Here is a 24,704-nt window from a genome sequence, read left to right as displayed (position 1 = left end):
AAGGAAAGCGAGCCACTTGGAAGACCCAGCAGGGAAGTCATGACATCAAGAGCGATCTCCCCAAAAGGACCCCAACGCTTGGCTGGATCCAACGCCCACCAAGACTTGCTCCAGACCCTTCCAGGGAAAGGCTGATACGCTGCCCAGAGTCAAGGCTCAAATAAAAGTTGAAGCGAGCTGGCCTGTTGGCCCCTCTCCATACCCAGCAGGGCTTTTCTGTGTCAGTGTTGAAGAAGTAAAGAAAAAGGAAACCTCCTGGGAAGCAAGAGAAGCTACTGTAATGAGAGACCTTGTCTCTCTCTTCATAGGGGTGGTGGTCAAAGACGCAGCAGATCTGTGACATCGCTAGGACATTCCAATGAGAAACGAATGTACTGATTTAATCATCAATGAAGCAAGTAGTTAAGAGGTTTGGCCCGTCTGAACCTATTTTCAAGTGGATTCCTTGTTCCTTCAGGGTGGGACAAGTTACCACTATTTATTACATAAACACCTTGTATTTATAGTTACTCTGAAATTTTTTTTAGAAATATTTTCATAACATGAGTTATGTTAAGATGAACCACAAGTGCTTACAGTCTCTTGGGTGTTTTCCCACTTAAAAAAAAATCCTGTTTTATTGATCAAATATCTGTTTGCAAACACAATCCTCTTGGAAAGATATCTTTTTCAAGTAAACTACGAAAGAAATAGACATAATTAAAATACATTTCAAACATAAGAAAACAATTTGAAGCTGTTAATGATGAAAATCGCTCTGTCGAGTATTCCTTAAAAATCTGTAAAGAGCTCACTGTCATACTTAATAGAGAAAATATGCAAAGTATAGTTAAAAGAAACAGACTACTGGCTTATATTTTCATAACATAATGAATCTGTTGACAGTACGTATATTACTGTTATTTATAATCCCGCAGTGACAAGAGAATGTCACCAATTACTGGTTACAATGACAGAACACAATTTATTCCTAATGATTTATACCCGTTAGAAAAAAAAAAAGTAGGTTACTAAAAGACAGACACCCTTCTCTTCCCCGATAGGAGCTGTCCAACGGAAAGTGTATTTGCAAAGGACCGTAAGTTATTTTTGTTAATGAGAGTTTGCATAATTTACCTAGATGACACCTGAAGCTACAAACTAAAATAAGATCCTCCAAGGCGTATTTTTAAAACGAAGATGAACGAAACGTCATGTGTGAAGAGCTGGCTTTCAACCCCTCACATACGGTTCCCTTCCCCCCGATCGGCCGAGAGCTGCACTGCCTTGAGGCGCGGGAAGGGGAACTGGGAAAGGTACTAAGCTGGACCCTCACATGTACGTACTGCTCCTCCCGGCTTCAGAAGGACTCAGGTTGAAAGAAACATGTATTTGAATCCCCAGTTACGAGGGAGTTTGCAGGGATGACAGCAGGAAGCAGGAGAGGACTGATAATTACACACAGGACCGTGTACTAGACACCTCATTCGCTTCACTGGATGAGTATGAGGAGAGGGTTTCAGAGGAGAGTCAAGAGAAAATTCTGGCCCTGGCCGCTTTGGCTCAGCGGTTGGAGCATCAGCCTGCGGTCTGGAGAGACCCGGGTTCGGTTCCCGCTAGGGGCACGTACCTCGGTTGCAGTTTGTCCCCGGCCCTGGTTGGGTTGTGCGGGAGGTGGCCATTCGATGTGTCCCTTCACGTCGATATTTCTCTCTCTCTCCCTCTCTCTGAACAAAAAAATGGAAAAATGTCCTTGGGTGAGGATAAACAAAAAAAGAAAGAAAATTCTGATCTAGTGATCTATAGTAGAAAATAACATCTCAGAAATCAGTTCTATGAAAAATTCTAAAGAAATCCAAAGTCGAAATTAATAAAGAAGGAGAAGGAATAGAGAAGTAACTAGTGATAGACTTTTTTGTTACTCCTCAGTCGATCACATTTTTTTCATTGATTTGTAGAGAGAGTGAAAGGGAGGGAGGGGGAGAAGAGGGAAAGAGAAACATCAGTGTGAGAGAGACACATCCACTGGCAGACACCTTGTTTTTTAACATACTGTTGATACACAGCACATGCAAGAAGAATAATTTAGAGCAGAAATGTGGGGTTATTATCATCAAAATGGTAAGAGAAAGTGTGTGTGTGTGTGTGCACGTGTGTGTGCATGTGTTCTGAGGTCCCCAGAAACGTGATGAATTGGGAAAAAGCTCAATGAATGATGAAAATGATGAGATTTAGGTGGTAGATTCAACTTACCAAGAAACAAATATTGGGCCTAATTAGTTTTGAAAAACAAAGGATAACAGTCTTGCTTCTCAAGTATCAGAAAGATTATGACATAAAGCTGAGAGCCAAAATGTTTCCACTTCATACCAAGAACGGACGATCAAAATCAGGAAACATTTCTAATTAAACACAGATACAGGGTCAATTCATAAAAACCATGCTCTCCAGCTCAGTGGTGCCTCTCCAGGCTTTTCATAGAGAACAGAGCTGACGTCTCAAGGTCTCTGTTAGATTCACGATGATGACATTCAATTATCTGGCAGGTCCTTTAGCAACATAAAGCCGAATTGATTTGCAGAGATCATTTCCCCTGGAAACAAGCTGATAATCACATGAACATTCTTGCAGTGAAATAATAACCTGAACCAGATTGTGTTTTGAGAGTCTGTAGTATCTCAAGAAAGACACAGATAATAACACAGTACATGGGGAAATTTGGGGTAGGAATGATTCATGTATGGAAATCAAGTGTGACAATGGTTAAAACAAAACAGCATGTTCCAAACCAAATCTTCCTCTTTGAAAAGTGCATGAAAGAGGAAGAGAAAATGGTATTGATTATTTTTTCTTTTTAGCTTTTTAAAATTGGCTTGATTACCTTTTTTAAAAAGATTGATGGAAATATTTAGGTAATGTCAGTTATTTTTCTTATTCATCTGTTAAACATTTAAGCTCCTTACTAGGTATGGTAAGGTATTCGCCAAAAATTTCTTCCCAAGTATCACTACAAAGGACATTTTCTCAACTGACAAAATAAAATACTATAGCATTCTTAATGTTTACTTAGATAAAACATTAGCATTGACACAAACTTATTTTAATAATCTGTGTTAGCTGAGTAATATAGGTGGAATGTCAGTCAAAACAAAAGACAAGCTTGGTAGGCAATGGTGTATATTGTATTAGCTCAAGGTCATAGTTCCACTCTTTGTAGATGTCATGCTTATAGGAGACATACACAGAGCAAGGGAAACTGAGATGCTGTCTGATTAATACAGATGATCAATTTAATTTTTCTTGCCACATTAGGTGGTTCGCTAGAGTTGTATGCTTCATGTGTCTCCACTTTGCTGGACCCAAACCAGTACGACTTCCCTCCCATGTGGGAAATCCTGAACAGAAAACCTTGCAATATCAGCTTTGTAAAGTTAAACAAAGGTAAAACTAAGGCATTGTTAAAAATTATTTATAAGAAGCCACCATTTGAAAAAACTCAGACCCAAAGATATTGGGTAAATGATCCCAGATAAAACAATAAACAAATCCCAGAACCAGAATAAGAAACTAGATCTCTTTTTTTTAAATTAATTAATTTATTTATTTTTGTACAGATGTTTCTCCTTTTTCCCCCACTGCTTCCCCCCTCCCCCTCCCTCCCTGCCCTGTCCCCAGCTTTGTTGTCCATGTCCATTGTTCATGCACACATGCATATAAGTTCTGTGATTTATTTCTCCCCCACCACCCTCTCTTCTGGGGATTGTCAGTCTGTACCCCACTTCCATGTCTCTGGGACTACCCCATTCCTCAGACTGTTATGTTCATTATATTCCACAAATAAGTGAGATCATATGATACTTGTCTTTCTCTGTTTGGCTTGTTTCCCTTAGGATGATACTTTCCAGGTCCTTCCATGTAGTCTCAAAGGATAAGAGATCTTTCTTTCTTACAGCTGCGTAGTACTCCATTGTGTATATGTACCACAGCTTTTTTATCCATTCATCTACTGATGGACACTTGGCCTGTTTCCAGATCTTAGCTATTGTGAATAGTGCTGCTATGAACATGGGGGTACATATATTCTTTCTGATTGGTGTTTCAGGCTTCTTAGGGTATATTCCTAGAAGTGGGATCACTGGGTCAAATGGAAGTTCAATTTTTAAGTTTTTGAGGTAACACCATATTGTTTTCCATAGTAAGAAACTAGATCTCTTAACTTCTAATCAAGTATCCTTACCATTAGGCCTATGAAACACTTTTTTTTTTTTTTAATATGGTAGGAATACATCTTAAAATAAGAAGCATGAACCAAATTAACTACCCAGGAGCTCATAGAGACACGGAAGACATTTAAATTGACAAGGTTCTTTCCTTCTCATTGAGAAGTAAGTGATCTGAGGGGACCTACACCCTGTTATTGTCTGGACACCAACAGCTTCCACATGAGAGTAAGCAGTATCTTATAGTGGGTCTTGCAACAAGACCATAGCTTTAAAACTTGGCTTTTGTCATTTAGTATCTCAGCAAGATATTTAGAGACTCTAAGCCTCAGTTTTTGGTCCTTGGTAAAATAAGGAAAATAATACTAACTAATATAAAGGTTGGTATATTGAATATGATAGGTGCTCAATAAAATCCAAGTAGCAATCTCTCTGCCTCTATCTCTATCAATTTCTACTCTACCATTTAGATGCTCTACAAAGATTTTTCTAAAGAATAGTAACATTCACATTCAAAATCCTTAGCAATCATTGGAAAGGCCACTATAACAAAATGACTGTTTTCAAATACTTCTGTATGGTACTGACCCTTTCTCTGGGAAGTCAAAGGATTTGGAAGAGAACACGAACTCTTCCACAAAAGAACCATGCCTTACTGGCAGAACCAGAATGAGTTGGAGTAAGAGCAATATTGTGGGTGAACATTTCTAATTAAAATAGAATAAGAAACATAGCCCACCGGAGGGGTCCACCTAAGCTCCCACCCTTTCTGCTATTGCTTTAGCAAAACAAGTCTTGCCTGGCAACTAACCACGTCCTGAAATATGGGACCTCACAAAGTAACCAGGCCCCATGGGGGTACGTGGGCAGGATTCTTATCCCCTGAAGTACAAAGGTTCACCCTCAAATGGATTCCTTTTCATCAATGTTTATCCCTTTAGAGATAACCTTGGAATCGACAGGTGAAGACAACACTTTAAAGAAACCTAAAGAAACGTTGCCGCCTAAACCCCCCTTCCACCCTCTGGGCTAATCTCTCGGTATTTTCAGATAAAATAAGTGCACTCAGTGTGCTCATGGTGAAACCAGGAAGTTAACATCTACATCCTCAAAGATGCAAACAATGCAAATACTACTGTAAGAGCTGCTGGAACTGACGGTCTTTACCCGACTGAAGGCCTGGTGCCTTTATCAAGCGACTGGAACTCCAGTGTCCGGATTTTAAGTCACAGTCAGGACTGACACCCACGGGTGGAGGGGAAGGCTGCTTCCTCTGAATAACCTGGCAGCCTCCTTCCCTGCACCGTCCTGACTCAGACCCCAGCTCTCCAGCAGCTCCTGTGCAAAGTGCATCCGTTGCTAAACCTCCTTCTGGTCGTGGTGAAGAGAAATACAAAGTCAAGAGAACAGGAAATCTATTTTATGCAGTGGTTGTGCTGAGATTTGGCAGGAAACAACTGACATGTATGAAGATAAAATATCCTCAGACCCTGCTCTTCAATCGCGGAGGCTCCCACTCGGGCAGCAAATGAGGGTGCCTGAGGGTACTGGAGTGTGTGGGCGCTCACTGGAGCACCCTGGCGGGGTTCCTGTTCACGCTGAATGGTAACTGACGTCCTGTTCCAGGGAGAAATCAGTCTGACCTAGATCTGCCACTGTTAACTGTCCGCATCGTTCGATAACGGAACCATTACATATTCCTTGAAATCCACACTCTTTTTAGTTTTTGATAACAGCTTTTACATACTGTTTACTATTTCACAAAGCGCAATGTGAACACTTATGTACCATGGCTCTGAGCAATTGTCCAGATGAGTGTCTATTTGAATGATTTTTTCTATGGCCTTTCCTTTGTTCTACTACAGCGACTGTTTTCCAGGTTCCGCACTCAAAAGCACAGAGTCATCTTTGGCTCCTCACTCTGAACCTCTCACATGACAAAGCCCTGCTGACACCTCTAAGCGATTCCTTTCCCTCTGTTCACAATAGCACCTTCCTGGTTCATATGTGTCCGTCCATCTCCAGCACCCCTGATACAGTCCATCAGCACGCCTCATCCCTGCGCTAGGACGTGGACGGGGCAGACACCACCCAGAGGCAATCCCGGACCTCTCTGCAGGCCACTGAAAGTTGGTCACAGGTGGATTCCATCTACACTGCTTCCCCAAGAGGCTTCTTCGAGGTGGGTGGCCTCCTTCCAAGGCTGCCGATGTTTTCCCGTTGCTCCCACGCATTTCTTCAAGTTGCTCCAACTGTCAGCAACGCCACTTCTCCCTGTACCTACAGACTTTACCACCCTCGAAGTCCTGCTGAAATTCTATAAATCCTGCAAAACCTTTCCTTCTCTGAAATTGCGCTGCAATGTGGACTCACTGTGCCATTTAAATGTACTTCCTCCAGCTGCTTTGTCTTCTCATTGTCTCCTCTCTGCAAAGCCCAGAATCTCCAAGTCTATAAGCCTGACACCAACGGAGACATTTTATTCCCTAAAAACATCTCTCAAAACAGTCAATATAAGGATGTTGACCAAAAAAAATTGTGCGTAATACACCCAGCCTTTTGCAGGATTTATGCTTCATTTTTTAACAGAAAAACAGATCTTAATAACTACTTCCAGCATTACATATAACTTATACATGCCCATTTAAGTCTGTTTTCCACTCGTGCATGATTTGCAATGTCTAACGGTTACATAGTTCATTGCCTATGGCTAACTGTGTGTTCCTGAAAATGCCAGTTTCTTAGTTAGCATTCTAGATCTCTCAGAAACGACCACACCTAAATTTAATACATAAAAACTAATATTTATATAGGATATTTCACAAATCTTATCCTATTCTCTGCAAAGATTTAACAGCACAAATTTTTACTGATGTCTCATTGCTAAAATTTAAGCAGATGAGTATATATTTATTAGACATTATCAAACATCCCCTAATTAAATTAAATGGCATTTACAAATGCGAACTGTGTGAAGAAAATAAATTTAAATTCCAAAACCACAGACTACATTAAAACATTCAGATAGATTCAATGTAAAATGGAGGCGAAAATATAAGCAATTATTTGCTCTGGGAGTAAAGTCAACATTTCTAAGCATGAAAAAGCCATATGTAAATAATATAGTTGACTTGACTATATTAAGATCTGGAAACAGCCCAAGTGTCCATCAGTAGACGAATGGATAAAGAAGCTGTGGTACATATGCACAATGGAATACTATGCAGCTGTAAGAAAGAAAGATCTCTTATCCTTTGAGACTACATGGAGGGACCTGGAGAGTATTATCCTAAGCAAAACAAGCCAAGCAGAGAAAGACAAATATCACATGATCTCACTTATTTGTGGAATATAATGAACATAACAGTCTGAGGAACAGGGTAGACCCAGAGACGTGGAAGTAGGGTACAGACTGACAACCCGCAGAAGAGGGGGAGTGGGGAGGGAAGAGATAAACCACAGAACTTACATGCATGTGTGCATGATCAATGGACATGGACAACAAAGCTGGGGATGGGGTGGGAGGGATGGGGAGGAGGATGTCAATGGGGAAAAAAGGAGAAATATCTGTAACAAATTAAATTAATAAAAAAATTTTAAACAAAATCAAACTGAAAAAATATTTGCAAAAGATTATGTCTTTATCTGTATGTCTATATCTATTCTATATAGTTGTATGTGTATATATACATTTGTATTTGCATATTTGTATATCTATATATAGTTATACATGTATAATTTTTGGTTTGTATTCATATATGTATATATTGTTGTATATGTAATTATATACCTCGTGCACTTTTCCAGCAGACTATGAATTGATAGGAAGAGACTTACTTCCCACTGCTATTATCACCTGTTAAGGTTTTTCATTTATTGAATAAGGATACAGCATCTTTGTGGACATGGATTTCACTGTGAGCTGGAGTAAATATAGATTTTCTTGGCATCTAGAATTTCTAACGAGGCATGTCTAAGGAAGGTGTGTTCCTGTGTCTGAGGACCATATGTTCGTGCTATGCCTCAGCTCTCCTGCATGACTACTACGTGGCTACTTCATCACTACGGCGGAGCTTACACTCGTGTCCAAGAGCAGGAGGCCTGTATCTAAGGAGATGTTTACCCATATCAGCTCCTCCTGTAACCAAACCTGTCTCATCAGGACATAAGGACGTTGAAGGGAGAGAGAGAATTCAAGGACACCAGGACACTGACTCTGGTTTTTCCCTCCTTGTAGGTGTGTGGCCTTGAAGACCCAATTCTTCATATATCCCCAAAGGATAATGAACAAAGGGCATGATGAATTGGCAATTCACAAAAGAAATACAAACAGTACACACACCTACATGAGAAAATATTCAACCTACCTAATCAAGTGAGTATAAATTACAACAGTAACATCATGTTTCATGCATCAGGTTGCCAGAATTTTAAAGCATGCCAACAATGGCAGTCAATGGCTTGTGGAAGAAAGACACATTTCAACACTGCTGGTGGGAGTATAAATTGATACAAATCTTTCTGCAGGGCACTTGGACAGAGTGTATCAAAATCTTTAGATTGCTTATACCCTTTGGATCTGATAGTCCACTTTCAAGAATGTATACTAAGGTAATAATAGAATTAGTGGCAAAGATCTAGCCCCTAGGATAGTTATTACAATACAATTAATAATAGTGAAAACAACTGATAACCATGCAAGAACCTAGATGTCTAGTGGAGATGTTAAACAAATTATAATAAATCATAGCAGAAAAAAAGTATTATGTAGTAGAAGACTAGTTATTATCCATTTTCTTCTTTGAGTTTCCAATAAACATATAATGCTAAGTAATTAAGTGGGGACATTAAGGATATGAATTTAAATGTTGAAATATTTTATACTTAAGTTTATTTAATCTCAAGTTTCACTTTTATTATTCTGTCATTATCTTTTTACTTGAGTTATTGAGACAGTACCATGGAAATAATGATTAAATGCTTAAAAGATTCTAATATCCATCAGAAGCCTTAGACTCTTTAAGTAGGTTCATTCAGACAATTTGGTTCCCCTATACACCCAATGTGTACCCTACGATCTACACAACGGTTCCAGTCAGTAAACGAGACACAGTCCATTATAAGGGGATGTTTTGTACTTCTTTTCTGTAGCAACTGACATTTCACATTTCACTGAGCGCTTTTAACCCCACTAGGAACCTTCACCCACTGAGTGTTGAAATTTGAAGATCTCTCTTTGTGAACTTTAACCCCCTACAGAAACCACTTGGAAGGGAAAGTTTACTTCCCATTGATAAGCTTGATATTAACTAATTCAAGACAAACCAATTATTCAGTTTAGTCTGAATAATTCTTTCACAAAGACACCATTTCCCAAATTTCAAAATGCAAATAATGATCACTCTGGCTTTTTATAGCCTAATTCTATTTCTCATGGACATACCAGTTGTGCAACGGTTTTCTGTTTGTTGTTTTTGGTCCTCTTTTGTGTACCTTCAGAAAAAAGTAATGTTTGGTAATGCTGCAAGAGTGTTTGTTAAAAATCCAATCTGGTTATATAGTTTTATGTTTGCAGGCATGCATCTTGTTTTTCAGCAAAAAAAGACATTTACTATAGATAGTGCAAAACCATGTGGCAGTTACTAAGGTGGAAACACTTTCTAGCTATTAATTTAATCCTTACATACTTGTATCTACCTGTTTATTTATTGCATATCTATCTATTTATATAGAGACCACACACATACACCCAGGATCAAAGATGGAAATAAGAAGTTACCCATGTACCTGGAGTAGCACCAAGAGCAATCCTCTTAGTTCAGGCTTCAGAGTTGAAAACTACCTGCTTTCCATTAGATTCTAGTTCTATACTTACTTATTTTAGTCTTATAGAACTATTTTATGTTTTCTTTTTTTAAAATCCTCACCTGAGGATATTTTTCCATTTATCTTCAGATAGAGTGGGAGGGAGGGATGGGGGAAGGGGGGGGGGAGAGAAAGAGAGAGAGGGAGAGAGAGAGAGAGAGAGAGAGAGAGAGAGAGAGATGAGAAAGACACACTGATTGCCTCCCGCATGACCCCGACCAGGGCCGAGGACCGAACCGCAACCAAGGTACATGACCTTGGCCAGAATCGAACCTGTGGTTCTTTGGTCCATGGGCCAATGCTCTAACCCCTGAACCAAACTGGGCATGGCTATTTTACACAAAATATCAATTTTGAATAATAATGTACTTTTCCCAAATATTTTGATGACACAATGACATAGACTCTCAGTTCCATCAAATGCCATCAATTTTATACTATGACTTTATATTTGCTATTATTTTAATCCATGTAGATATGTACCTTTTTTACATCTACCTTCTCTATGGCAAACACTAAATTAATTATGTATACAAACTTGCAAGATAAAAAAGGTATCTTAAAAGATAAAAGTTTTGAAGGCTTCAGCTGCATGAATGTATATTCCCAGGAGAGCTCTGCTCCGGGTCCCTCAGAAGCCAGACTCTATTCCTTTTCTCCTTAATCGTCTTTCCTGACCCCTTCTCACTGCTGTATGTCTCCTTGCCTTTCCTCATGGAGATGCTGAACCCCCCTCGCCCATCGCCCCAGAGTTACCAGCCCAGCCCCCTGTTCTGCGTGGAGCATTGGCAGCAGTACCTCCATTTGCTGGTGCCCCACTTAGGTTGTCCATCTCCCGACTCTCTGCTATCTGACCCCCACGCCCACCACCTAGCAATGAACTCCTCCTGTGCAGTCTTCTTGGCCTTAACCTCCGGGACTTTGGACGTTTTGGACCCTGCTGATCATGCCCTGTCTGTCTTGTCTTCTGTGAATTGGTTTGGTTTTTTGTTTCTGTCTCTATGGAAGGTGCTTCTTTGCTTCTTGTTTCTTTACTTGGTCATCTTCTGCATCCTGGGCTACATATTGATGACCCCGGGGTTTTACCTTCAGTCCGCTTCTTTTCTCCTTCTGTTTTCTTTTTGTTGTTGTTGTTGTTTAAAATTTATTACATTTTTAAATTGATTTTTTAGAGAGAGAGAAATATTGATGTGAGAGAGAAACCTCAATCGGCTGCATCTTGCACGCCCCCTACTGGGGATCAAGCCTGCAACCCCGGCATGTGCCCTGACCTGGAATGGAACCAGGACCTCTCGGTCCGTGGGACAACACTCAATCCACTGAGCCACACCAGCCGGGCAATATAGATCATTACCACTGGGTGGGGCAAAAGTAGGTTTATAGTTGTGAGTACATGAAGTACAGTTTATTCTCTATTAATTATTATATTGTTTTCCATATGAACAACTGTAAACTTAGCAGTATATATTTTTAAACAAGAAATAATAGAATATATACATATATGTGTGTGTGTATATATGTATAAATATGTTTGTATATATATATATGATTGCTTAATAGATTTTGAACATTGATATCCCACAAACACCTCAAATACAACCTGCCCATGTCTAAATTACAAATTTTATCATGAACCATATTCTCTAAACTCCAACTTGGATGATAACATCACTCACCCAGTCTTGCATATTTGAGGGTCTTTTGAAACGCCTTCCTCCTCCCTAACCCTAATGCAACAAAGTACTTATCATATCCTCATTCTATTTGAGTCCGGTCTTTCTTTCCTCCCAGGTTCTTAATTCAAACTTCTGTGCTTCCTCACTGTGATCACTGTGACGTTACCTAACTGCCGAATTTGCGTTCAAGTGTAACCTGGAAGCCGTCGGATTTTCACTCGGCAGCAGCTCTGGTGTGGGTTCAGGCACGGCTGAGTGAGCAGACACACAGAGGTGAACGGGGCCTTGTCCCACGGAGCTTACCTCTGCTGGCAAGATCTCCACCTACACCGCTTCTTAGCACTTTGCAAAATGTAAATAGGGCCATAAGGTTCCCTCGCGTGCAAGTCCTTCCGAGCCGCCCCGCCACCTAGAGGAAAACGTGCAAGTTCCCCCGCGTGGCCCTGAAGGCCCTTTGTGACTGGTCTTGGGCTGCTTGCACCCTGTTGCAGGCACTACAAGCTCGTGGCTCCTGGAGCAGTCCTCAGGCCTTCCACACTTGCCCCTTCCCTGTTCTGCCTACATCCTGAGTTTCTGCACACCCTCGAAGCCTGGGTCCCAACACCAGGGTTCCTAGTGTACCACGCTCACCGCACCGAAACAGCTACAGTGTCTACTCCCAGTTTGCCACCCGGCCTGGGAGCCCCCAGAAGCCAGGGAACACGTCTGACTCATTTTCTGTTTCTCCAATGCCTGTTGCAATACCCCGCCTTGATTATTCATTGAATGAAGACGTAGTTGATGTACTAAAAAGAAATCAATTCAAAAAGTCTCACCTGAACTTTATTCAGTTTCTGTGTGACTTGAAATAATATTTAAGGTCAAGGTAATATTCGTAAGACACTTTTAATTGACCTTTTCTCAAACTCATATGCATTTGTATTCATTTTAATAGGCATTTAAAAAGCTCTTACATTTAGTTCACGTACAATCTATTCATTATGAAAAACTATCTCAATTTGCTATATTTTGATAAGTTTGGCAAAATTCCAATACAAAGAAGCCATCATTCATGCTACTCAATAAATACGCATAAGGTTTTCCCGTTTAAACCAGTATATGTATGCAATGCTCACAGCAGAATTATTATGACTTGTGAAGGATATTCCCTAAGTAGCACCAAAAATGTCAGTCAGTTGCTCTTCAAACACTAGAATACCCCTGGAATGGCAAGCAAACTGAGGCTGTGTAGCTCTCAGACTCATTTTGTTTTTCTATTTCAGTGATAATCACATCAATAAACCTGATTCAGCTTTCACTGCTGTTCAATTCATTAATTGAAACAATTTACTGCTACCACCGTGATTTTTCAAGGACATCAAAATACATTCAAGAATCAAACTAGTGTACATCATCAGTTTTGATATGTGCATAGTATGTTCTACTTTGGTTTTAAATCTATAATTTAAAAATATTTAGAATTTAAACATAGATGGCATACATTCTATGAAAAATACTCAGACCACAAGTTGAGTTTTGTAGAAATGGCAATAGTCTTGTGGAGAGCAGCTGACAACCAAGAGGTCTGAAAATCCTCTCCGAAGGGAAGATATAAATGTACAGAAATACTTCAGGGAGACAGTGGTAGTGGACTTGACTGTCTTCTTCATTCTACTTTCAAAATACTAAATTCAAAAGGTTCATTTAAATCATAAGTTGCTATGCTCAAGCGACTTGTAATATGTCCATGAACAGAAAATATATCATCCTTAAATGAAATATGAAAGTTTTTGTGAAAAGAGCGACAAGTCGCTATTTAAACTACAAATGTATACATATCAAGGCAACACAATGTTTTAAATATATTAAAAATTATTTGACCATATTTTTGCAAAGCAGCACTTTAATTCGAAGCTTGATTTAATAACCACATAACATATTACTTTTGCGATTTTTGACATCCCAGAGCACCTAAAACATAAAATATAATTTACAGCAGTTGAACATGCCGGAATTGACCATCATATGCCAGAAGAGGGCCCATAATGGAATTTATATTCAAGTTATAGTTTAGTACGTGTAATAGAATCTCATAAAATTAGAATAACACGGAGACACCATTTATTTCTTGCAGCAAAGGAATTCCATCTTAATTCTTACAATCAATTTCCAAAGAAGGCTGAAAGGTTCTTGGAGGGAGTCTGAAGGAACGGAATTAGGCTAGTTAGGCAAAATAATATACTTCTCTTCAAATAATCTTCAGAAAACTCAAACATTATCCCCTTTGTGCAAAGAGCCAGGAGAGAAACGACACGCTTCCTCATGAGAAGGATCACGTGGAGGACACAACAGGGCACCCAGTGCCCCCAGCAGTGTCCCCCAAACTACTCCAGAATCGAGTTGGTAACAGAAGAGCTACGAGTCTGTCCACTTCCTCCCTCTCACCTGTACACAGCTGCTCAGCAGGAGAAGCGACCCCGCCCACTCTCCCAGGACAAGTTCCGCCTCGTGCTAATTTGGATTGTAAAATAGCTCAAGTTCTTTGTTGAATAGATTGTACAGGAACTAAATGTCAGAGCTTTTTAAATGCCTATGAAAAGGCATACAAACGTTATCGCGGCAACAATGGATCAAATTGGTTTAGGAGTTTACCTTTTTCCTTTTAAAATACAGTAACTCAACTTTTAGACTTCGCCCATACATCAAGTTGACTTATTAAAACACGATTTCAACAGACAAGTTTTAAAGTGGTTCCTTGCAGTGCTTCAGCTGGGCAAAACAAGTCTCTCTTACACCTACAACTGCTGCCCTTTAACGTTAGACCCTGTGTTAGCCAAATTAGCCCTTGATACTTGAGTATCACGCATGATCAGCGTGGCATCCGTGAGGGCCTGTCGTAGGTAGAATGCTGAGGGCCCAGGTGAGAACCAGTCTTCCAGGAATGATTTGTTTTAGTGTGTGAACTGATGAGCATCTGTTAAATTGCCTTTTAACTGACTGCCTGTCTAAGTAACACGCCTTCCAGGGAAACACTACTTTTGAAATTCTGTTGGCAGGGAGGGGAAGGAGCATGTGAAAGTCTTTGAAGTCTGCAGCCATCAGACTAATTATCAGCATCATTCAATGTACATTCATTTAATTACAGTAAATTAAAAAGGATGTGGAAGTTTGGAGAAAAACAAAGGAATCAATAAATAGTGACGGAGATTCCAGAGTCTGCAAATGAGCAGTGCCGTCCTGGAGAAGACCAGTATTTCTCCCTCAATGTCCCAAACGAACAAACACGTCACTAATGCAGACAGGGGGGATGGGAGAGGTGGGGGAGGGAGGGGACTTTTACTGTGGGCCAAAATTGTGTAAGTACTTGATACTGTTTATCTAACTTAAGCTTCATAACCATTTATGAATGAGATAGAGAAATAACCGTCCCGCTTCTATAAATAACAGGAGCAGATACTTCCTTTGGATTTCATTAGATGCCACCTGTACTCATTAAACCCCCACAACAACCTCTAAAGACTGTATACTGTTTACTTTATCTCGATTTCCTCCCTGTGCCAACGGAAGCACTAAGCCCAAGGTCACATAGCTGGGAGGTGGGACTCTAAGTCCAACCCAGGTGGTCTGCCCACTGCAACACGTTCTCAACTCTGCCCCCGTGGAAGCTCTCGAGGTCCCGAGTCACAGTCGTTACGCACAAGAGGGGTGCCAGCTCCTGCGGGTCTGTCTGAATTCAACGGCTTCCCAAGGGGTGGAGGAGACTGTGGGGACAGGAAAGAGGAGGAAAGTGGGGACTTGCAGTGGCAGGAACTCGCGGTACAACGAGGCAGAAATGGAAAAGATGGGAACTTGAACTTGGGGTGATTCAGAAACAAAGATCAGAGGTTGAATGAAAAAAATGTAAACCCTACTCTCATGACCCAAACCCAGGCATCTGTAATGACACCACAGTGCTGGGTGACAAAGGACAAAGACACGCTGGGATTTTTCTGGGAAAAGATGCGCAAACTAACATATTTAAAGCTTAAAGTTTATTTATTTATTTATTTTTTAAAGTTCTTCGTTCCTGACATCTATGAAGATCATTGGAACTGAGATCAGATTAGCTGCAAAGCTAAATGGTGGGAAATCAGTCAGGGTTTATTTTATTTTATTTTGTTTTAGCAATGCATCAGAGAAGGAAAAATGCCTAAACCAGACCAGAGCATATTGGTAATTTTACTTTTGATTAGGGCATTCCATCAGTTACTTTGCAACCTCTCATCAGCTTATTAGAACTGCTACTAGGTGGTCACGAACCCTGGTGCATGGCAGTTGATATAGGACAATGAACACAACCACAGCAATCAGTATGTGTCAAGAAAGGACTACTTCATATCCTCAATTTGGATTCCATATGAAACTCAACATATTGTCAAATTCCACACCCCCAAAATGCTTTAAAAAAAAAAAAAAATCCTCACCTGAGGATATTTTTCTGTTTATCTTCAGATAGAGTTGGGGGTGGGGGGTAGAGAGGGACACACTGACTAGTTGCCTCCCACACAATTCCTACCAGGGCCAGGGACAAACAGCAACTGAGGTACGTGCCCTTGACCAGAATCAAACCCATGACTCTGGTCTGCGGGCCAACGCTCTAACCACTGAGCAAACCAGCCAGGGCTAAAATGCTTTTTAACCTCAAGTCCTCATGGCTGGTGAAGAGTTAGTTTGTGGAATAATAAATTTTATCACTTGTTTTGAATCTCGGCTCACACGGAGACGTGTGACACGGTCCGAATGCTCGGTCACTCTCGTGGGATGCGCAAACCATCAAAATTTCATTAGCCTCACAGCACTTCCAGCAAGGTCTTCACTTGAACTGTTGGCCTCTTTATCGATAAATAAATGAAATCGAACCCTTTTTAGTTACTAAACTCTCCTGTGAAGTTATAACTAGAACATCAGGCACTCGGCTTGCATACCTTTACAAATGTTGAGTAACTTTTTTTTTTTTTTTTCTGGGGAAAATAGCTCTATTCACAGTTATTTCAAATGATGAAAATAGTCAACGAAAACTCCCATGCTAAATAGAATGAAAACAAGTCAGGGTCTGGGTTCTAAATTAGTTTCACTTTGGTCGGATGTTTCACACGTGGCCTTCTCGTTTCAACTTCTAGTGGTATGATAGCACTTTCAAGGGCATGACTTCAGTTTGTACAAAACGAATAAAATTAAACAATTACAATAACGGGAAGTCAAAGGGAACTATAACTGGAAAATAAATAGTCTTTCAAAGCTGGAGCAATTAAAACACCTGAGGAGGGTAGAATTGAATTATTTATAGTAACTTTATGTTAGAAATACTTGACTAGGAGTGGTGAACTGACATATGTAATAATGTTGAGGATAATGTTTATGAAGATGTTAGAAGGCCACGGGTGTGATTACAACTTTTCGTTTTTACCATAACCCAGCTTCAGAAAAAACAGCTATAGTTTTCTTACGTTAAAAAAAAAAAAAAAATCCTAAATACTCTTGCTTAATTCCAATATTCAAAATGACAAGGTCTACTACACATCTCAGAAGATAAGTGCTTCGCCAATCTTAATGTAATTAATTATTTTCAATGGAATCTCGTTCCTTCCGACTAATCACTGAGAACGCAGGACGTTAATCCAGTGTCCTGTGGACACACATACTAACTATGAAACAGCAGCAGTCACCAGGGCCCACATGTACTTTATTTCCTCTTTTGTTTTCTTCCTGAAGTTGATCTCATTAGGAGTTCTTAGACCATCAAAATGTTTAAAAAAGAACCACCACCAAACCTTGGGAAAAGAGTAAACACAAGTTTAAGTCATCACTTGCCCAACTCAACAAACATTGCTTTTGACACTTTATACTCTTAACTTAGCTGACCTGTTTACTCTCAACCAACGCTGCCAAGTGTTCCGAATTGCAAGGCCAGGCCCTGACACTGCCTTCCTGGCTCTCCCCGTCGGGCCTCACAACAACCTGAAGACAGGGACCTCTCCATGTCTCCGAGAACACAGTCTACGAGGCTCCTGCAGAAACCCGTTCCTCGCGGGTCGGCAATAGTCCATGCAAAGGGGGAGGGCCCGTCATTCGGATTTACAGACTGTTAACTAAAGGCTGCACAGTGTGTTTTATCTTTTCTGCAAAGAAAAGATACGGCATGTGTTTGGGAATTCGTTGCGACATAGTTTTAGCAGATAATCTAATGTTTTTAAATGATAACATTAATTTATACTTTACCAACACAGACAGCACAGCAAGGCCCACTCTTTAGGAAAGAGAGAGACACTAGAGAGGTGGGGCGGGGGGCAAGCTGACCCAGTGTGAGAAAATACCTGATGGATGTGGACATGGATGGTCTGTGTGAGCGTGAATGCGCCCTCCCCCCGTCCTCTGCACTGTTTCCAACAACCATCATAAATGTTATCATGTGTTTCGGGAAAATTAAACGCCAAATACTACATTCAAATATAACCACGGAATCTGCGATCACCCCAGGACTAGTACGGGAAGACGCCGACAGACAGGAAGCACAGTTCATGCCAAAGCTCATGTGTTTACAGCCAGTGGCTTCTGCCTCCGCAGCGAGAACGGACAGAATCACAGGTGTCGCCGAGGTGAATGGATGCGCCCAGGCGCCTGTGGGCCGCCTGATTCTGAGACTCATTTTGTCGGAAGACTCTGCCTCCTTTTCTCTCTCGGGCTGGAGCACAGCCCGTCTGCACCCAAAACGGACACTTTCATACGCGTGTACTGAGCACACGCCCTTCATTGATTCTGACTCTGGTTTAATGCACTAACGTATTCCACATAAGGTACCGCTTTAGCTGGTTTAAATGAGACTTTCTTGAAAGGAGATGAGACTAAACGAGGAGAAGCACCGGCTACCACCTCTCACTGTGACCCAGCCGAGGTGGAAGGACCACAGACCCGCTATCCTGTTCGCGAGCGAAGCGGACAGATTCAATCAACTCTCACTGGTAAAACAGCGCTCTTTCTTTTCAAATGTCATGCAATTCTTTCATCTCAACTTTCCCTTCATTTCTGATGCAGTGTGCACGCACCGCATTCACAGCTAGACTGGAGCACAAGCATGCTCACTGCCAGCAGTAGAGGCTGAAGGACAAATGTCTTTTTGGTGTCCAGGGCCTTGGTGCCGATGCTCCAGTTTTTCCCAGAAGTGGCACCGACTGAACATGACGTGTTCTTTAATATCTATGATTGCATATACATGAACTATTTTTATTATCCTGCACGGGGCAGTAGGAAAAAAAAGTTCCAATCATTTAGAAAGACATTTTTCTTACAACATGTACAGCTGCAGTTTGGAGAGCCTAAAATCCAATTTTCTGCGTGGATTTAATTGCATAGTAATCCAGTTCCCAAAGCACATCAAAGGCCACGCTCCCCCCCTTTACCAAGATTTCAATTGCTCTCATCAACCAGTCAGTTTAAAGCATGATCAAATTTGTTCTTCAATCACTTGAGCCCTGTTAATAAACTATTCTGTGTGCTCAGTCACCCATTCTAGGATTCTGCAACTTCTTTGCAGTATCTTCAAGAGGAATCTACAAAGACATCTTTGATTGCAAGCTGACTCTGGGGTAAACTTTATCACCACTCACTTTGAGGTGCCACAGAGGATAACAGGTGACATGGTCCAAGATAAGTCAAAGCTAATATTTTTTTTCCCCTGTACACGATTAAACTATTCTTCACAACTATAGCTCACACATCACCGACCGCTTGCATAATTGAACAATCTCATTTTGAATATTGATCTTTTTTTCCAGGGGGGAGGAAGCATGATTCAAGGTCATTCCTTGAGTTTTACTGTATTAAAAGAAAGGAAAAAGAAAAAAAGAGACGGCAGGAAAAGAGGAAAGGCGAGAAAGGAAAAAGCTCCCATCAGCAACCAAAACAGAAGCACTGAATGCCGAGTCATAAAGCCAAAAGTGGAACTCACCAGTGTCGCTGTCCGACTTGTTCTCGTGCTCCGTGTCTGTCAGGGTGAGGGCTGAGTTGGACCGGCTGGACAAGCAGGAGCTGCGGCCTGACTTGACCCCCCTGCCCCACAGTCTCATGGCATGCTCTGGGGACATCACCGCTTCGTTCTCAGTATCAGCGTCTGACCCTGCACTGAGAGAGTAACCTCTGTGGGGCAGCCCCATTTCCGCACAAAACGCCAGTCCTCTTCGAGTTGCTGGTTCACAAACTCCTAACTGCCTTAGGGTAAAATTCTGTCCTAATTAGGGGGAAAAAAAGACAACAACCAGTGAGTATGTGTTTAGCTTTAGTTTCAGTGTTTTTTTTTTTTTCTATTCATTTGTTTTTTAAAGAAACTCTCCATAAAATACAGACATTCAGGTTTTTCAGCTATGAGCACCAAGTGTTTACATTAGCATTGCATGGCATTCCGTCAAGTGGGTGCAATTAGACTGTGGGGGGTGGGGTGGGCCTCCCCACTTACTCTCCACACGCCCTGCTCAGAGCTCCTCTGCAAACCTTTTCAGCCATAAGCACCCCCAGAGAGATGGGCAAGTGAGCGGTGCAGACAGGAAAACAGCCCAGAAAGGATTAGTTATCAGTGACAGAATTTAGTTCAGCGACTTATGAAGCAACAGAAGTGTCGGAATTATTTCCCATGTCCTGGCTCTGGTCTTAAATGACAGGATTTTCCCATCCAGATGTCACCACTTTGGAAGAGAAAAGATTTCCCTCAAGAATAAGTAGTAAAAGGAGCTTGGTCAACCTTTAATGTATCTTTCCACCTTACCTTAACAACCAACATAAACACAACCGTGTGTGTGCGTGCGCGCGCGCATATACTCAGTTTTGGAGTACAATGTCTTGATAATTTGGAGTACAATGACCTAGACTTTTTGCTTTAATAAACACCTGGAAACATCTGTATTGATTAGAGTAAACCAATTCTTGCAAATGAAATGCACTCTAAAAATATACTAGGAGGGGATGGTGTGGGGGAGGAATGGGAGGAGGGTCTCAATGGGGGAAAAATGAGAAACATCTGTAACAAAAACAAATTAATAAATAAAAAATATATATACTAGGAGTATTACGTACTTAAAAATTAATGATAAAAAATCAAGTCCCCTGCAAAATAAATGGCTATGAACTCTGCAGGCCTGTACTAATAAATTGAGCATAATAAAACTCATGACGCTGCAATAAGTTAAAGCAAAAGTGTTTCAATCAGGTGACACTTTCAAATGACTGCTGTTATTAATGACATTTCTAATTCTGTAGTTCCCTTTGAAATTTCGCCTGTGTTTCTGATACTATGGAGACGAGGACAGAGAAGCGTCTACTTGTAGGGTGTGTATGGTTCTTCCCTTTCTTGTGTGGGAATGGTAGCGCCTGGGAGTTAGGGACCACCCAGATTCAAAAACCATGTAAAGAATAATGGTACATAAAAACGGATTTAAATGCTACCACATAATACAAACCTTTTAAGAATAGTAAGCATTGCCCTGGCCGGTTTGGCTCAGCGGTTAGAGCATCGGCCTGAGGTCCAGAGAGACCGGAGATCGGTTCCCACTAGGGGCATGTACCTCGGTTGCAGCTGGTCCCCAGCCCTGGTTGGGTTGTGCAGGAGGCAGCCACTCGATATGTCTCTTTCACGTTGATGTTTCTCTCTCTCTCTTCCTCTCTCTCCCTCCCACTCTATCTGAACAAAAAATGGAAAAATGTCCTCGGGTGAGGATACAAAAAAAAAAAAAAGAATAGTAAGCATTTATATTACTCATAGATTACATGTTCCTACTTCTATTTCTTAAAACTACAAACAGTTTAAAGTTGATTGGCTGGTGTGAGAAATAACACAGATTATACAGGGGTTGGCAAATGTAGGTTTGCAGTTATAACAGAAATAAATAACACAAGAATTAATAAATAAAAATACAAGAACAAACTCTGTTTCACATCCAACTATCAACCTATTTTTTTTGCCCACCCCGGTATCTTAAGGTGTTAGATATTACATATGACAAAATAACAACACGTTGACTTTTCTAGAAAATGGATCACACATCACGCACGATATAGTAAGTATTTGGTTGTAAAGGTATGAGCACCCGCCAGGCCTCCGCACGTCTGAACTGGTGTGGTTAATCACCTCACTGCTGTGGTCCTATCGGAAGCTGGAATCACCTTCATCTCCGCCAGACTTCCACATGGATTCTGACAATGACACTCATAAATAATGAAAATCTGTTGCTACAATTAGCTACAAATCAAACTCCGCTTATCAGAGAGATGTGAATGAGCATCTGAACCAAAAAGTATGCATAAAAAAAAAAGGTAGCGAGAAAGAGGGAAAAAGAGCCCACTAACAAAGAGACGGTGGCCCAGTCTGATGAGGTAAGACCCAGAATTGTCAGAACTTTAAAGAGTGTCAGTGTGGACTCTACTTATAAAAGCAAGTCCAACCAAGGTCAACATCATGGACAGTGAATGGGAGGTCTGTGGAAGAGCTTACCCACTGATTACATGTAACACATTTAAAGTGGGGAAAGGGTCTAAACAGTCCACGATTACCAGCAAACATGCTGATTTTTCAAAATAAGAATATCGTCTCATTTTTAAAGGGTGAAAATGAATGACAGGCTCCTTTGCATCTTTCCTTTATTTGGGGAGGTGCCCACATTGCAGAATAAAACTAAGAGAAGCTAAAAGACAATAAAACCCCCTTTTGAATCTCTGAAATGTAACTTGAAACATTTCCACGCTACTGACTTTTCACACTTTTGCCATCTTGATGCAAAAATCTTTGAGGTGAAGGAAAGCAGAAAACTGGGCTCTTTATTACTGGTTACCCAGGTTCGTAAACACAGCTCATTTTGCAAACAAATATCTAACAGATGGTCCCTATGAACTGCTAGGTGCATCCCCAACTCCCTAAAAATCTGAGCCTGGGAAATCAATGAAATGCCTCCCGTGATTCAAAACTCTTCAGCTGCTTCCGAAATGCAAGCCGGCATGCAAGCTGGTAGGTTTCCTTGCTCAACTGAAGTTGCTTTTGTTTCCATTAGGAACCAACACTAAACTTGACCTCCAAGGAACCTCAGTTAGAGCCACTGACCAGCCCTGTTGAAGTCACTTTATCACCCTACTTTTTCATCTTTCATGACTGTTTTCGGCTGTCATGACTTGCCTTATGTAAACATGACTACCATTAAAGGCTCAACAAGGAATAGGTTAAAAATAAACACCTGGATACATGAAAGTAATAATCATAGAGAAATGTACAATTCAAGGGCAGGGGAGGAGCATTTTTAAATCATTTTAGAAGAGACACATCAAACAGTCTCTCTACCCCCGACCTGCCTCGGTGCTTCAAACCCAGTCTTCATTTCTCCTTTTCGGTTATGGATCCCTGCTTGTAGGAGTCTTTGTTTTGATGCAAACACCCTCGAGATCTACCTATTATAGCAGAATAAATTGGTCTATTAGACTATTTCCCACAACCCAGCGGTGTTCAGCAAGACGGGCTCTACAGCGGGACGCGCACGCCACGTCCACAGAGGGCAGATGGGCAGGGACAGACGCTGGACGGGGATCACGGTGGTGGGGGGTCGGGTGGGCTGCTGAGCGAGGGCTGCAAGGCCCCGCGAAGCGGAAAGACAGAGGCAGAAAAAGCCAATAAAGATGCATCTGGATCCAGGCTGAAAACTTGACCATCTTGCCTTAAGTCAGCTTGGGCTTCAAACAACAGAGAGATAAGAATACATTCATCTTATTTTCCACGGCTTCTTCACGTTGGGTTCTTTGCAACGGTCCTAACACCATTTCTTTAATTTCTTTCTCTGCCTTTCAGAATCTTTATATGAAGTCTGTTTGGCTGAGGCTGGTGAAATAAGAACTTATCGCCCGGTGCTGAATTTTGGTCACCTTGATCCGAGGGGCCAACAACAGTTTCCCATTAGAATTTGAACCAGTCCCAAAACAATAAATTGCCACAAGAATAAAGTATACCTGAGGATGAAAACCATTGTGATTAAAAGGCAAGGTTAGCTTGGATGAGATTAGGCATTTTTGTTTCATGACACTCATAAATTTGAAAATATAAATCATAAAACCTGAATTCACACAACCTAGGAAGGTTGTATCATTAAAAATGTTCATCTTTTAAAAAAATGAGTGAGGGCGTGTGACAAAATGGAAAAGACCATAGGAGAACAAATCCTCCCCGTGAACCTGGCACATGCACAGCTACCCCTTGCATAGAAGGGGGGGGGGGGCTGCAAAACTGCCTTACCATTGAGCCTTCTTCTCCTGCAGTGTCTGTAACCTGGCCGGGGCAGGGAGGGAGCTTTCAAAGATGCAACGCAGAGTGACATTCAGCAACAGGCTCAATCTACTATCTCTGTGTGAGTTCGAAGGAAAAGACTACATAAGGGGCTAGCTTCAGAGTTGCACAAGGGGACCACAGCACAGGGAAGGGGGGTCCAATATCCAAACGCATGGTACTCTCTTCCTCCCTGCATGTAGGTCCTTCCAATGGCTAGATTTGGCTCTTCTCCCTCTCTCTTGCTTGTCTGTTTTTTTTGTGTGTTTTTTTTTAATTCTCACCCAAGGACATTTTTCCATTTTTTGTTCAGATAGAGTGGGAGGGAGAGAGAGGAAGAGAGAGAGAAACATCGATGTGAAGGGGACATGTTGAGTGGCTGCCTCCGGCATGACCCAACCAGGGCCGGGGACAAACTGCAACCGAGGTACGTGCCCTTAGTGGGAACTGAACCTGGGTCTCTCTGGACCACAGGCCGATGCTCTAACCACTGAGCCAAACCGGCCAGGGCTTTTTTGGTTGTTTTTTTAAAAACAGTTTTAATAGGGTACAACTCAAAAAGCATACAACACTCTCATTTAAAGTGAGCAGTTCAGCCCGGCCAGTGTGGCTCAGTGGTTGAGTGTGACCCATGCACCAAGAGGTCACCAGTTCAATTTC

General features: G+C 41.3%; 1 protein-coding gene across 1 annotated transcript in view; it reads right to left on the bottom strand.

Annotated features, from left to right (window-relative positions):
- The window catches only part of TENM3 (teneurin transmembrane protein 3), a 427,193-nt gene that overhangs the window by 386,074 nt on the left and 16,415 nt on the right, over positions 1-24,704 (bottom strand). Inside the window, exon 2 of the mRNA XM_036250066.1 lies at positions 19,704-19,982. Within this exon, the coding sequence (XP_036105959.1) occupies positions 19,704-19,982 (279 nt within the window). The remainder of the gene's footprint in view (positions 1-19,703; positions 19,983-24,704) is intronic.

The sequence above is a fragment of the Molossus molossus genome, unplaced genomic scaffold (genome assembly GCF_014108415.1).
Source record: "Molossus molossus isolate mMolMol1 unplaced genomic scaffold, mMolMol1.p scaffold_m16_p_9, whole genome shotgun sequence".
In the NCBI taxonomy this organism is placed as follows: domain Eukaryota; kingdom Metazoa; phylum Chordata; class Mammalia; order Chiroptera; family Molossidae; genus Molossus; species Molossus molossus.
Note: the sequence above shows the minus strand (reverse complement) of the source record. Positions and strands in the feature narration are given on the sequence as shown.